The following is a 13,047-nucleotide window of genomic DNA, read 5'->3' as shown; positions in this document are numbered from 1 at the left end:
CCCGCTCCAGTATCTTGCCTGGGAAATCCCATGGACAGAGAAGCCTGGCGGGCTACAGTCCATGGGGTCGCAAAGAGTCGGACATTACTGAGCGACTGACAGAGACTTGATTGGGGCTTCCCAGGTGGCACTACTGGTAAAGAATCCAACACAGGAGATGCAAGAGACAGTGGTTCAGTCCCTGAGTTGGGAAGATCCCCTGGAGTAGGAAGTGGGCAACCCACTCCAGTATTCTTGTCTGAAAAATTCCATGGACAGAGGAGCCTGGCGGGCTAGAGTCCAAGGGGCTGCAAAGAATTGGACACGACTGAGTGACTGAGTACACACAGAGATTTGATTAGGTGTGTTATCTTCTCAGACCATCTGACTCTGCTACTGTCAGAGGAAATCAACAGCATCTTCAGAGATCGGATACAGCAGTGGAGACTTGGGCAATTTAGATGAGAAAGTGACTGGCTCTGGATTGAATTATTTCCCTATACGATATTAAAGTTTCTTTCCAAATCACGTTTAGGTTGGCATTTCTCACTTCCTGTCTGCAAATTCTGCTCCACAGCCTCTGATAAAGTCAGACAGAAGAAGTCTTGGTACCATGAGGACTACACACTTTATATAAACTCAGTTAAGCAAACTTTATCCTAATTAGGTTGAATCTGATTTGTCATCTGATCATCATCAAGTTAGGAACCATATACCCAGGCCACAGCCTTTTTGGCTCTTAGAAATGTCTATAGCTGGCACTAAAGTAGAAGATGAACAAATATGTGTTGAATGAATGAATAAATGAAGGAATGAATGATGGAGCTGTTGAGTGGAAAGAGAAGTGTGTTCTAATCAGCCAAAGGAGGGTGTGAATCCTAGTTTTGCAATTTATTACTGGCTTTTCACCATGAAAAGGGAAACAACCCAGAGAAAGTAGCTCTATGAATTCATTTCCTATTGTTGCTACAAAAAATTACCATCTAGTTCCATGGCTAAAAACAAATAAAACCAATTTATTCTGCCAGAGTTTTATATTGTAATAGGATATATATTACATATATACAGAGGTTTTATATTGCAGTTCTGGAGATCAGAAATCCAAAATGGGTTGCCTGAGGCTAAAATCAAGGTTTTTAGCAGGGTTGTGTTCCTTTTGGAAGCTCCAGGAGAGTCCCTTTCTCTGTCTCTTTCAGCATCGAGGGACTGCCCACAGCCCTTGGCTTATGGTCTCTTCCTCCATCCTTGAGGCCATCAGTGTAACATCTCTGAATCTCCTTCTTTTTATCAGACCCACCTGGATAATTCAGAAGGGTCTCTCCACCTCAAGGTCCTTTCCTTAATCCCATCTGCACAATCCCTTTTGCTGTATAAGGGATTAGGATGTGGATGTCTGGGGTCGGGTGGGGGGAGTCAGGGATGGAGAGAGAAAGAGAGACTCACCCTGCCTACCACAGCTGTGCTGTGCACCAAGTCGCTTCAGTCACGTCTGACTCTTTGTGACCCTATGGACCATAGCCCACCAGGCTCCTCTGTCCATGGGATTCTCCAGGGAAGAACACTGGAGTGGGTTGCCATTTCCTCTTCTAGAGGATCAACCCAGGGGTTGAACCCATGTCTCATGTCTCCTGCTGCCCACTGCAGCTGAGCCAAATTTATCCAATGGTGATGGGCAACACCCTGTACCTTTCCAGAGCATCACAGATAGCTCATGAAAAGTACTCCCCAGGGAGCCCATCCCCCCATCATGAGGGCAGTGGCTGGCTGTCTTCTTGGGAGGAATCTAGGTCTGCCCCGGAGGTGGCCCGCTGCTCTTTCCACCATGGGGTGGTGACATGGTCTGGGCTCCCTTCAGAACCTGTTGGTTTTTTATAAGACTGTGTCAAGTCCACCCCATCTCACTTGAGTGTTCACATATGTGGATATGTGCTTGGCAAAAAGACTTTCCTCTCACGGTAACCTTGAACTCCATGCTGCATGCGTATTTGTGCATGCTAAGTCATTTCAGTTATGTTTGATTCTTTGTGACCCTATGGACCGTAGCCCATCAAGCTCCTCTGTCCATGAGATTCTCCAGGCAAGAACCCTGGAGTGAGTTGCCATGCCCTTCTCTAGGGCATCTTCCCAACCTAGGGATCGAACCCGTGTCTTTTGTCTCCTGCATGGGCAGGCAGGTTCTTTATCATTGGTGCTACCCGGGAAGCCCCCATGCCACATACCACCCATCAAATCTTGATTGGGAAAAATGCTATTTAGAGACCCAAGCACCTGAGAGCTGGAAGTCCAACCCCACCCTTCAAGTGTCCTTGGGTTTAGCCAGACCACATCCTTTTGGCCCCAGGCTATTCACTTTCACTAAACTTTGCTTTACTTAGTGCTATTAGATTATGAAACAAGCACACCATAAGAAGCAGCATCACAGGAGAAGTTGCATTTATGGTAACTGTTCTGTGAGTGGATGTTCATTACATGTCAGCATACATTTCTTATGAGAAACGACAGATAATTATCCCTGGCCTTAAAATCAGCACTGGGATTTCCCTGGTGGCTCGGTGGTTAAGACTCTGGGCTTTCACTGCAGGAGCATGGGTTTGATACCTGGTGGAGGAACTGAGATCCCACAGCCTGCATGGCCTGGCCAAAAGCAAAGTAACTAACAAACACCCCAGTACTGGTTATGGTTTTCCTGGTGACTGGTTTATCTCCATCAAATGAACACAAGTGCACATGGCTGATCATTTTTCTCCCTTTGCACAACCCACTCTTAGGAAGCCAAGAAGCTTCAGCAGAGCTATAAGACATCAAAGCCTGCATTATATGCCCCATTAGTTATCTACCCTCGTTGTCCCCTCCCCCAGTTCCTTCCTGTTTCACATTTTTTTTCTTACTGTCCTTTAGTTTAGTTCAGAGTTTAGTCCTTTCGTGTCTGTGAGCCCAGAATAAGGCATGGTAAGAACTTCTGTTATTTCCCAAGACGTTTTTTTCTCTTTTGTGAGACCCAGGTCCCTGATACATTTCTCTTGGTTCCAAGAAGAACAAACTCAAATGAAAAACAAAAAATCAAAACATATAACCAAACAACGTCAATGCCGATGTTTCGACACAGACTCTCAGCAGAACTGAATCCAGCTCCACTGTAAAGCCTGGCACTGAGGCTGATAAAAGGAAAACAGGTCTCACACGTTACGTGCCGAGCACACCGAGCTCATAAATACCAGCGTTCTAAATGGCTTGCTTGCTGTTAACAGATTCACTGGCACTGAAATCCATTTCTTTTCTGGGGGATATTTAACTTTTATTGTATCTTTACTCATGGTCAAAAGACATTGGCAAATTTGCTAAAGTGATTGAAGATATTCTTCTTAAAGGCATTCCTTGTCTTCTTGGAAAGGAAAACCAGAAATGAGTTGTACAGTATATAAGGTTTTGGTAGTTGTAGAAAGCCAAGATTAAAAACAAAAAAAAACAACCTTAGTAGAACCACCAATGAAAAAAATCTTTAAGATATACGCAACCTAAGAGTTCATCTCTGAGTTCATAAAACAACAGAATCCTCAACCCCAAGAACCTCTCACGCCCTACTGGACAGTGTATCCAGACCCTCTCTTTTTAATCTCTATCCCCATAGAGCCCAAGACGTAGTATGTATTCAATGCACAGTCACTGAATTAGTGAGTAACATCTCACTCTCTGTCCATGGAATTTCCCAGTCAAGACATGACTAGTGACTGAGCACAAGTACCCCTCATTCTCAAAGGTTGGAGTTTTCCTCCAACCCCAAGACACCTAGGGGAACACAGTGCTTGCCCTGGGTCAGGTTGGCAGTACATATGATGTGACTGGTACTGAGATCCATCCAAACCATGAAAGAAATCTCTGCCATTCCTGAGCTCCAGGGCAGCAATTTTAATTTCCTTTATTTCTTCCCTTGTCAAAACATGCCTTACAGGTGACATTCCTACAAGCAACTGCTCTCATGGGTAGACTTAGGTTAAAGTGCCATTCCCACTGTGCTAGTACAATCTCCATCTGCCTCCCTGCCACTCAAGAAAATATATCAGAACACAAATGAACAAGGACACCATTACTCTGGGAAGTATCACGAATTTGTGGCAACTTACTGAAAAGAGTAAAGCCTCCGCCATTTTGGCATTTCAGATAATGTTAGTAGTACATGACCTACGGAGCATCTCACAGTGATTGACATGAAGGTTCACTGGGATGCCAAGGCTGAGAGTGAGTGCTTCTCTACAGAATCCACCACTGAGACACACCATCTAAGAGATCTTTCCAAACTCCAGAGAAACCATCTCTGAGGCTCACATTAACCCCAACACATTCGTCCTTATGAACTCTGCCACTCAAGTGAGATTCAGGAGAACCACAGTGATCATCTCTACGAATGGACACAGCTCACAAAGAAACATCATCAACCGCGTGTCACTCCACTCTCTCCACCCTGACCTCGGGGAGGAGGACGCACAGCAGCCCACTCACCACGCCGCCGCCAGCCGAGTGTATGAGCACAGACATCCCTTCTCGGAGGTTGGCGACTTCGAAGAGCATCATGTAGGCGGTGACGAAGTTCATGGGGAAGGCAGCGGCCTCAGAGAAGCTCATGTCCTCGGGGATCTTGTAGACAAATTCCACAGGTGTGCACACTACCTCTGCCCAGGCGCTGTAATTGACAAATGCCATGACGCGGTCCCCGATCTGGCGAGAGGGAAGCACGGCGTGAGTGGAGGTTTCTTAGTCTTTTTTGAGAGATTTCTCAAGTACACTTAATGATCTAGCAAAAACTGTAGAGTCCTTCCCAGGGGGGAAAAAAAAGAAACCTCAAACCCTAAAATATGCACACCTTCACCTCACCTGCCTTTTGAGGCATTTGTGGATGCTCTGAACCAATCTCTGCAAGCTTCCCAGAGGCCATGGAAGCCCCGGTCTGTATCCCTCTTCCGGAGCATAAATATCGACGTGCACCACGTTGCACGCCTTGGAATGTTAGCGTCAGAAGGTCACATTACCGATCCGACCTCTCATCTAATCTCCCTGTTTCAGGACGTGGAGGGTCAAAGGGGCAGGGCTGGGAGTCAGTCTGCTCTCTTTGGTTCTCTCCCAGCCCGTATTGATTCCCTGCCAGGCTAGTTCACTGCAGTATTTGCGTCAAAGGTTAGCACCGGATTACCGATGGCATTAGATGTGAAACGTGGTGCGTCAGAAAAGTCATGTAAATCTGAGTGCAGGGAATTGAATAAAAGCAACCAGGCTCAGAGAGAAATAGGAGACTGCCCGCGGGTGTGAGGAGCACACGTATTATACGGCAGGCGTTGTCCTAAGGCTGTCACGTGGTTTACCACCTGATCGGATGAGGCAGGGCTGAAGACTGCGGTTTTTTTTAATCAGTGGTTTACATAGCCAGACACCAGGCAGAAAAGAAAAGAGTGGTCTTCCCTTTAAAGTGGTTATAATCATGTGCTAAGTTTTTTTTTCCCCCCCCATAACATATCATTATTCAAGGGAAATACAAAGTAAACCATCACGAACAGCTTATGAGTTGCCAAGTGGTAGTTCAATGGAACCATTCTGCTATCTGACGTTAGGCTTGTACTGTGACTCTTCAATGCAATATTCAAATTGTTACTGTCATAGTGATTTCTCAGTAAACTAATGGCTTCCATATATCTGTGTTTTAGTTTACTTTTTTTGTTTTAGTAATTGATTCTACTGTTTTCTTCTAGTTTAGCCTTTCTCTTTTACCTCTGTTCAACAAACTACAACAAAAGCCTCCCATGAGACTGGTTTTTTTTATAGCTCCATATTACAGATGAACGATGAGAGTTTTTTGCAGACACTTAAACTGAAGCAAAGAGAAGATCACGTCACTGATCTGACCCAAAAGTCATGCAGCCAGAGAGCAGCTGGACCTGGATGCGAACATAGCGAGGCTGACTCCAGATACAAATAGTTCATTCATTACACCTAAGTGCTACAAAGAAGACACTGAGTTATATAAGAGTGTGCGACAGGCGAAACCCACGAAGTCTGGGAATATTAGTCTAAGGTCTTTAAGTTCCAGTTTCCTTGGCTCTTACATGGGTTTAATATTAGGAACGGCTCCTTATGAGATTAAATAAAATAATAAGCAAGCAACCTACATGGCATGGTGCATGTAAACTGAGCAAAGAACAGTCAGTGCCAGCTCTTAAGAAGCCTGGTTCCTGATCTCCCATGGAATTCACATTTTAATGATCGAAAGCTAAATCTTTGACCCACTGAGTTTCATGAAGCAGAGGAAGAGCTGTCTAGTGAGGAAACTGATGGGTGGGAGAGGCTGTCTCATGGGCAGTGAGGGTCAATCCTTGGAAGCATTGAGAATCAAAGGATGCTGTCAGGAACATCATGGCTTGGACCAGAGGATCGCTCTGGTCTAATACCGGCATCCTCCTTTTTCAGAGTCATGCAAACCTAAAGCTCTATCGTAGCACCACAGAGTAGCTGATGACGTGCGGTGTAAACAGAGTGTGGGAAAAGAGTATCTCAACCACCGTGACAGTGATGGTCATACCACCCCAGACCACCCTGACAGTAATGGTCGTGCCATCCAGCAGAGTTGTCTGCTCCAGGCCTCTCATTTCATTATCAAAACGTCAAAAAGAGGGGTCAGCCATCAGATAAGCCCTAATCTCAGAGTCCAGAGGTGGGAAACTTTTTCAAAAATATCTAATTCACCTCATTATTTGATTCTGTTAGGGAAAAGAAATTAGTTTTTGGCAACGCAGCCCAAATGATTCCTTTTCTGCAGTGCTCCCGGCAAGAATTTTTCAAGGCTTCCTTGTAATCGATCAAGCCAAGACAGCTAGCTATTCCATGTGTTGCTGTGTGGAATTCTATCTCCAACATGATTGAAAATCATAAGTCAGACTTATAGAGGGCATATTAGTATTGGTTTTTCTCCCCAATCACGCCCTGACTAGAAACCCGTAGGTGGCTTCTTTTATTAGTGCAGCTTAAAGGACTGGAGGAGGGGTGGAGGAGATGATGGATCAATCTGACAATAAGCAAGCCAGGGCTAACTAGCAAAAGAAAGATCATACATAAGGGAAAATATATATAAACAGGCACAGTGATTCCTCCCTATAAACCAAGGTCAACCCATCCCTAAAATGATGGGTTGTTTATCCAGTGCTCAGGATTGATAGAGCAAACGGTATGCTCTTTTCCTTTGGGACCACGTGGAGGAATGAAGAACAGATTGTATTTCTTATACGCAGCATTTTCAGGGAGAGACGGTGCTGCCTCTGGTTATATTGCCTACCTGGGGACAGAAAATGTAAAGTCATAGAGAAGAAAAGAAAAAGCACAATTACTTCTCTCTGAACGTTTTTCTGCCGTGTTATCTGGAAACCACTGACAAAAAGACAGATGAGCTGGTTGAGGGGTCCAGACATTCATCATAATGAATTTGGAGCATATTGATATTTTCAAAGTATACTGAGGCTCTGAGGCACTGAGACCAAGCAGCAGGCTCAAAATCGATTCTGAGGGGATTTTGGCATTGCCTTTTACAGGATTTTTCTTCCTGTATTAACCATCCAATGCAGCATTTGCAGGTGGGGAGGAGGGGTAAAGATTGTGGGACTGTAGGAAGAATCAAAACTCTCTAGTGGTTTGAATTCAGGTTCACCTTCTACTTGCTCTCATTCTGACCGCATGGAAAACTACCAAACCCTTCTGAACTTCATCTCTAAGGGGATAATAATCTTTACGTTGCAGGGTTGTGATGGGGCTGAAAAACAGTAACTTGCCCATGTTTCTGGTTATGATGGATTCTCAAGTGTGAGGTCTCTTTGTCTCTCCGTGGGGAAGCACTAAAGTTTAATGAGAGCTCTTATGCCTGATTTCCAATGGCTTTTCTTGCTCTCAACTACCACAATTTTGTATAGTTGATTTGCCCATAGGTTTTTCAGTTTTCATAGACCAGATCCTATTTGATTTATATGGTAATGGTAAATAGGATATTTTCAGTGATTAAAAATTTTGTTATTGGGAGTTATGTACATGTACAAAAACAGAATTATATAATAACCCTTTGTAGACTTGTCTTACTCCCCAAGCCACCAACCCATAGCCAATTCTGTCTTACTGTCAGATAACTCTACCCTTTGTCTTTACATTTTTCATCCAAAAATGCCCTTTCTCAATGTCTGAAATAATGACTTATAAGTGATTAGAAGAAACAGAGGCTATTTCTCACCAACCTTTGCATTTTGTAATTAACTTCTGAGCCTGATGTGATGGCGAAATGGGAGCCACGAGTAGAGAGAGGAGGGGTGTACGCTTGGTTAACCCATGGCCAAATCCATAGTTGTATTCATTTTAATCTTTTTAAAAAAACATTTTTCTTTTTAAAAATCTTTTTAATAGCTATAAAGTGAATAAAGGGGATGTTAAGGTTTCCCCTGGCCACTTCACCAGACTGTTGTGAGGAGTTGTAACAAGATGGTCCCTGAGAAAGGCATGAAACACTGGGAAAGTCCTATCACTTATGAATATCGTGTGTGAAACAGATAGCTGATGGGAGCCGCTGACGGCACGGGGGGCTCCAGGCCATGCTCTGTGAGGGGTAGGGCGAGGCTGGGGGAGGTTCAGGAGTTGGGGACATATGTGTGCCCACGGCTGATTCACTCGTATGGCAGAAATCAACACACTACTATCGGGCAATTATCCTTCAATTGAAATAAATTTTAAAAAGCAAATAACAAGAAGACATGTTACAGATGATTTCAAATGCATTTTGCATAATGTTTTGTTTTATCTTGTATTATTTCAATAGATTCCAGATAAATATCACCCCTTCAGTCAGAAGTCAAAACATTACCTCAAATCCTTTAACGCTGTCCCCTAGGGCTTCAACAATCCCAGAACACTCAAATCCTGGCACCAGCGGGGTCTTGGGAGGGGTGTCGATATTCCCCTGGCGCACCATCAAGTCAATGAAGTTTAAACCACTGTAAACAGCAAAATGAAAAGAGAGAAATTCACGATGAGATGGAAAGAAAGCACTGGCTTGACTCTTCTTTCCTTCCCATCCCCTCCCTCCCCTTCCTCCCCCAGTTCCTCTCTTCTTTCTTTTTTAACTTTCTGGAAAAATGTGTCTAATAATAACATTACTTAGCTAGATGTCACCAAGAAAGCAAAACAATTATCTCTCTAGACAACTCATGCTTTCTCAGCCCTTCAAATGGCATCTGCAGCGTCCATGCTCTAATGCAAGAGAGAGCCTCGTTGTCCCCACTCACAGCCTCCTTACTCTAACTCTAAAAATGTATTGACCAGCCTGGTCATTAGCCATTCTAGCACTTAATTGAGGGAAAAAAAATACTAGGAAGAGCTTATAAGAAGAAACACAGAAAGCAGCCAGACATAATGGCCACCCACCTATCTATGAAAAAGAAAGAGAAAAAAAGATCTAACTTAAAAGGTCTCAAATAGACTGTCACAAGTAGCTCAGCTGGTAAAGAATCCACCTGCAATGCAGGAGACCCAGGTTCCATTCCTGGGTTGGGAAGAGCCTCTGGAGAAGGGACAGGCTACCCACTCCAGTGTTCTTGGACTTCCTTTGTGGCTCAGCTGGTAAAGAATCCACCTGCAATGTGGGAGACCTGGGTTCTATCCCTGGATTGGGAAGATCCCCTGGAGAAGGGAACGGCTACCCACTCCAGTACTCTGGCCTGGAGAATTCCAGGGTCACAGAGTCAGACATGATTGGGCAACTTTTGCTTTCACTTTCAACCATCTCACAGACCTACACCAGCACCATGACAGCCGTAATGTTGACCGTGAGCCATCAAGAGACCAGGCTGGGTGCGCCTGCAGGACGGTGACTCGAAAGAGAGAGGTCAAAGGGACAGGCCAGTGGGTGTGGGAAGACTGGAAGGCTTGTTTCAAAAACCTGAGTTGTCTCTGGCTGAGAGAAATTGTTTGGTATTCTCTATAGACATATTACTTTTGAAGTAAGAAAGTTATCATTAAACTATATCAAAGTCATTGCCTTGGAAATCCACATACTTGATTGTAATGATGCTACCAATGTTCCAAACTATTGGTTGTTTTTTTAAGAGCTACAATTGAGAATTGCATTTAACAGCTGTGAAGGAATGAAGTGAGAAAGCATGTATGTGAAATACACGAGCATGTATTTTTTTCGCACATGTGGCTCTAACGTACTTCCTGTTTTCACAAGCTGCCATCTAAGGAAGACATGGGTTGGAGAAACCGAAGTCCTCGGTCTGGCCCAAGGCCTATTGGCCTCTGACCATAGCTTCTCTCGCAAGCAGAAGACTTGAACTCTTTCTTAAACACAGCTTGTCCGTTTCTTCCTCGGCCTCTTTGCAGCCAGGGACACAGGACGTCTACCTTCCACCTCTGGTCTCCACTTGTCAGTCTCATCCATAGCAATGGACAGGGGCAAGGAGGGTGACTTCCTTGAAAGGCGGATTAGAGTCACCCCTTTCTCAAGGTTTTTCTAGCCATAAATGAGGCCAGATTCACATATTCCCCCCACCGAAGTATCTCTGACGTGTGCCCTTTCTGAAGACAGCTGCATGCCTCACACTTCTTGGCTCCCAGCATACCTGGCATGCCTCATACCCACAGCAACACAGTAGGTACTCAAGCAACACACACTGAATCAAGGAATATTCATGAATATTCAAAAACACGTGCTGCCAGGTTGAGTACTAACGCCTTTTAGAAAACAGCCAAGGGATGCTCAGAGTCATGGACACCCTTCTGAAATGTGTGTGTAGACTTCCAACCATCCTGTTTCGATGTTTAGTAGTTCTTAGGGCCACTTAGTAACCAAAATGTTCTCCAATAATGTGGCTGAATAAAGTCTCAATTCCACGACTTCTCCCTGGGTAACCCTGGGTCGGTTATGCAACCTCTCTAAGCCTCAGTTTCCTCATCTGTGAAATGGGAGTTATGAGAGCACCCGTATCACAGGGTTGTTGGGAAAACTGATGAGAATCAGGCATTGTGCCAAGTAAAAAGTACATATTCAATAATAATATCTGTGTCTTCTATTAAGAAGGCTGAAGTGTGAGATATATTTTGGGAAGATTGCCATTAAATGAGAGTGAAAAATCGTTTCAGAGCTGAAATGGGAAAACTTGAGCTATCTGTAAGCTTCGCTTCTGTGAAATAGCCCATTTTCCGACACAATCAAATAAATAAAACATCACTGTATAACAATAAAAGGAATTTCTACATCCCAAATCAAACACTCCATCTCATGTCACACATATTTCAGCTCACCGTGTTATATTCTCCATGTGAAAACTTATGATTTCCCAAGACCCCTGATGGAGAAATGGCAGAAGAGATGACTTGACAGTGCTGTAAACGCGCCAGCCCCTTGGACAAGGATTCAGCCGAGATGCCTGTCGCACTGCTCTGTAGGGCAGCCTTCAGTTTCCATCCAGCATGAAGCGGGTGCAGTGATTATAAATGAGGAGGCAGCTACTCAATGCCAGAGAGAAGGGCCAAGACTTATAGAGCCTTATATAAGGGCTTAGCCTCTATAAGGGCCAAGACCTTATAGAGCCAGGAGCACCCCGTTTTCTCAGTGAGGCATGCACTCAGGATTGTGGAGGAAGCCAGTCACCTTCAGCATGGAAACATGAAGGAGGTGTGTCCCACGTGAGGGGGGATGGGTCAGTGTTGTTTATCTCAGCAGAGAGGAGGTGACGAGGTGGTGACGAAGCACCTTTATGCTACATCAGACCTGTTTCATGGTGTCTGCCCATGCACCTCCTCCTCAAATGGAGCCAGCCAGCATTTACTGAGGGTCTCATTTGGGGCAGAAACTGGGATAAACATTTTCCTTTTGTTATTTAAGACTCAACAACACTCCTACAAAGTATGAACTATCATACCCACTTTTCAGATGAGGAAACTTAGGCTCAACAAGTTACTTGTGTAAAGTCTCATCTGTGGAAACTGTCGAAGTCAGGATTCGAATCCAAGCCAAGTCCAGAACCTGGGACCTCACAGATGACACCCTAGTCCCTCTTCACAGGGACTCCATCCACTGCCCTTGATGAAGGGGGCACATCCAGGGCCCACATTTATAACTTCCTATCTCTTTGCCAGCTGACTGTACCAATGGTTGGACCCAGTGTTGGAGGAGTGGCCAATCCTAGTTTGAGCAGGAGTGCATGCAGCATAAAGCAAATGAGCTGGTCCAAGAACTGGATCTCAGAAACCATGAATTGGAAAACATGCATCAAGAGAACAACTTGGTACCAGAGAGGATGTCAAAAGGTAGGACTGAGCCAGGTCGCAGAGCCAACCCAGCAGCTTCCACCAGGGTCAGCTATACACACCTCACTGCTGAATTATCAAGGATGGAAGAGCCCACTCTCGACCTGTGGTGCCTCCTTGCCCCATGTGCCCCCTGCCGTCAGATACCTAAGGGGTCCTTGGATACTTCACATACGTGTTTATAACAGAGCTCTTCGTTGGGTTATGTGTGTGGTTTCTGCCTCATGAATCCAAAATACAAATGAAAACAAATACTAGAATCAATATCCATAAATCACTCACTGGACAACCATTAATGACCTCATTTTTTTTTCCCCCAAGCAAAACAACTAACATTGTTTAGCAATAATAAGTTCCTTGCCCAAGACCACACAGACAGTGAATGGTGAAGGAAAGAACTTAAACTTGGGTCTGTCAAACACGTTTTTCTTCCCACTCCCTCAGGAAAAAACACAGGGGCATATCAAGCCATGCATCATCATTATAATAGTTTCTAATTTTCTCTAAAATTCCCTGGTGGCTCAGATAGTAAAGCGCCTGTCTACAGTGCAGGAGACCTGGGTTCAACCCCTAGGTCGGGAAGATTCCCTGGAGAAGGAAACGGCAACCCACTCCAGTACTCTTGCCTAGAAAATCCCATGGACGGAGGAGCTTGGTGCAGGCTACTGTCCATGGGGTCGCAAAGAGTCGGGCACGGCTGAGCGACTTCACTTTCCCCTTTGGGAATTCTGAGGCGGGGGGGGA

The 13,047-nt window shown here is 44.7% G+C and overlaps 1 protein-coding gene across 1 annotated transcript in view; it reads right to left on the bottom strand.

Annotated features, from left to right (window-relative positions):
* Positions 1 to 13,047, bottom strand: part of VAT1L (vesicle amine transport 1-like) — a 167,134-nt gene that overhangs the window by 126,673 nt on the left and 27,414 nt on the right. The window contains exons 2-3 of the mRNA XM_010850780.1: positions 8,858 to 8,987; positions 4,477 to 4,692 (exon numbers count right to left, since the gene is read on the bottom strand). Of these exons, the coding sequence (XP_010849082.1) occupies positions 4,477 to 4,692; positions 8,858 to 8,987 (346 nt within the window). The remainder of the gene's footprint in view (positions 1 to 4,476; positions 4,693 to 8,857; positions 8,988 to 13,047) is intronic.

The sequence above is a fragment of the Bison bison genome, unplaced genomic scaffold (genome assembly GCF_000754665.1).
Source record: "Bison bison bison isolate TAMUID 2011002044 unplaced genomic scaffold, Bison_UMD1.0 scf7180017864295, whole genome shotgun sequence".
NCBI lineage: Eukaryota > Metazoa > Chordata > Mammalia > Artiodactyla > Bovidae > Bison > Bison bison.
The sequence above is the reverse complement of the archived record's forward strand: the minus strand, read 5'-3'. Positions and strand labels throughout refer to the sequence as shown.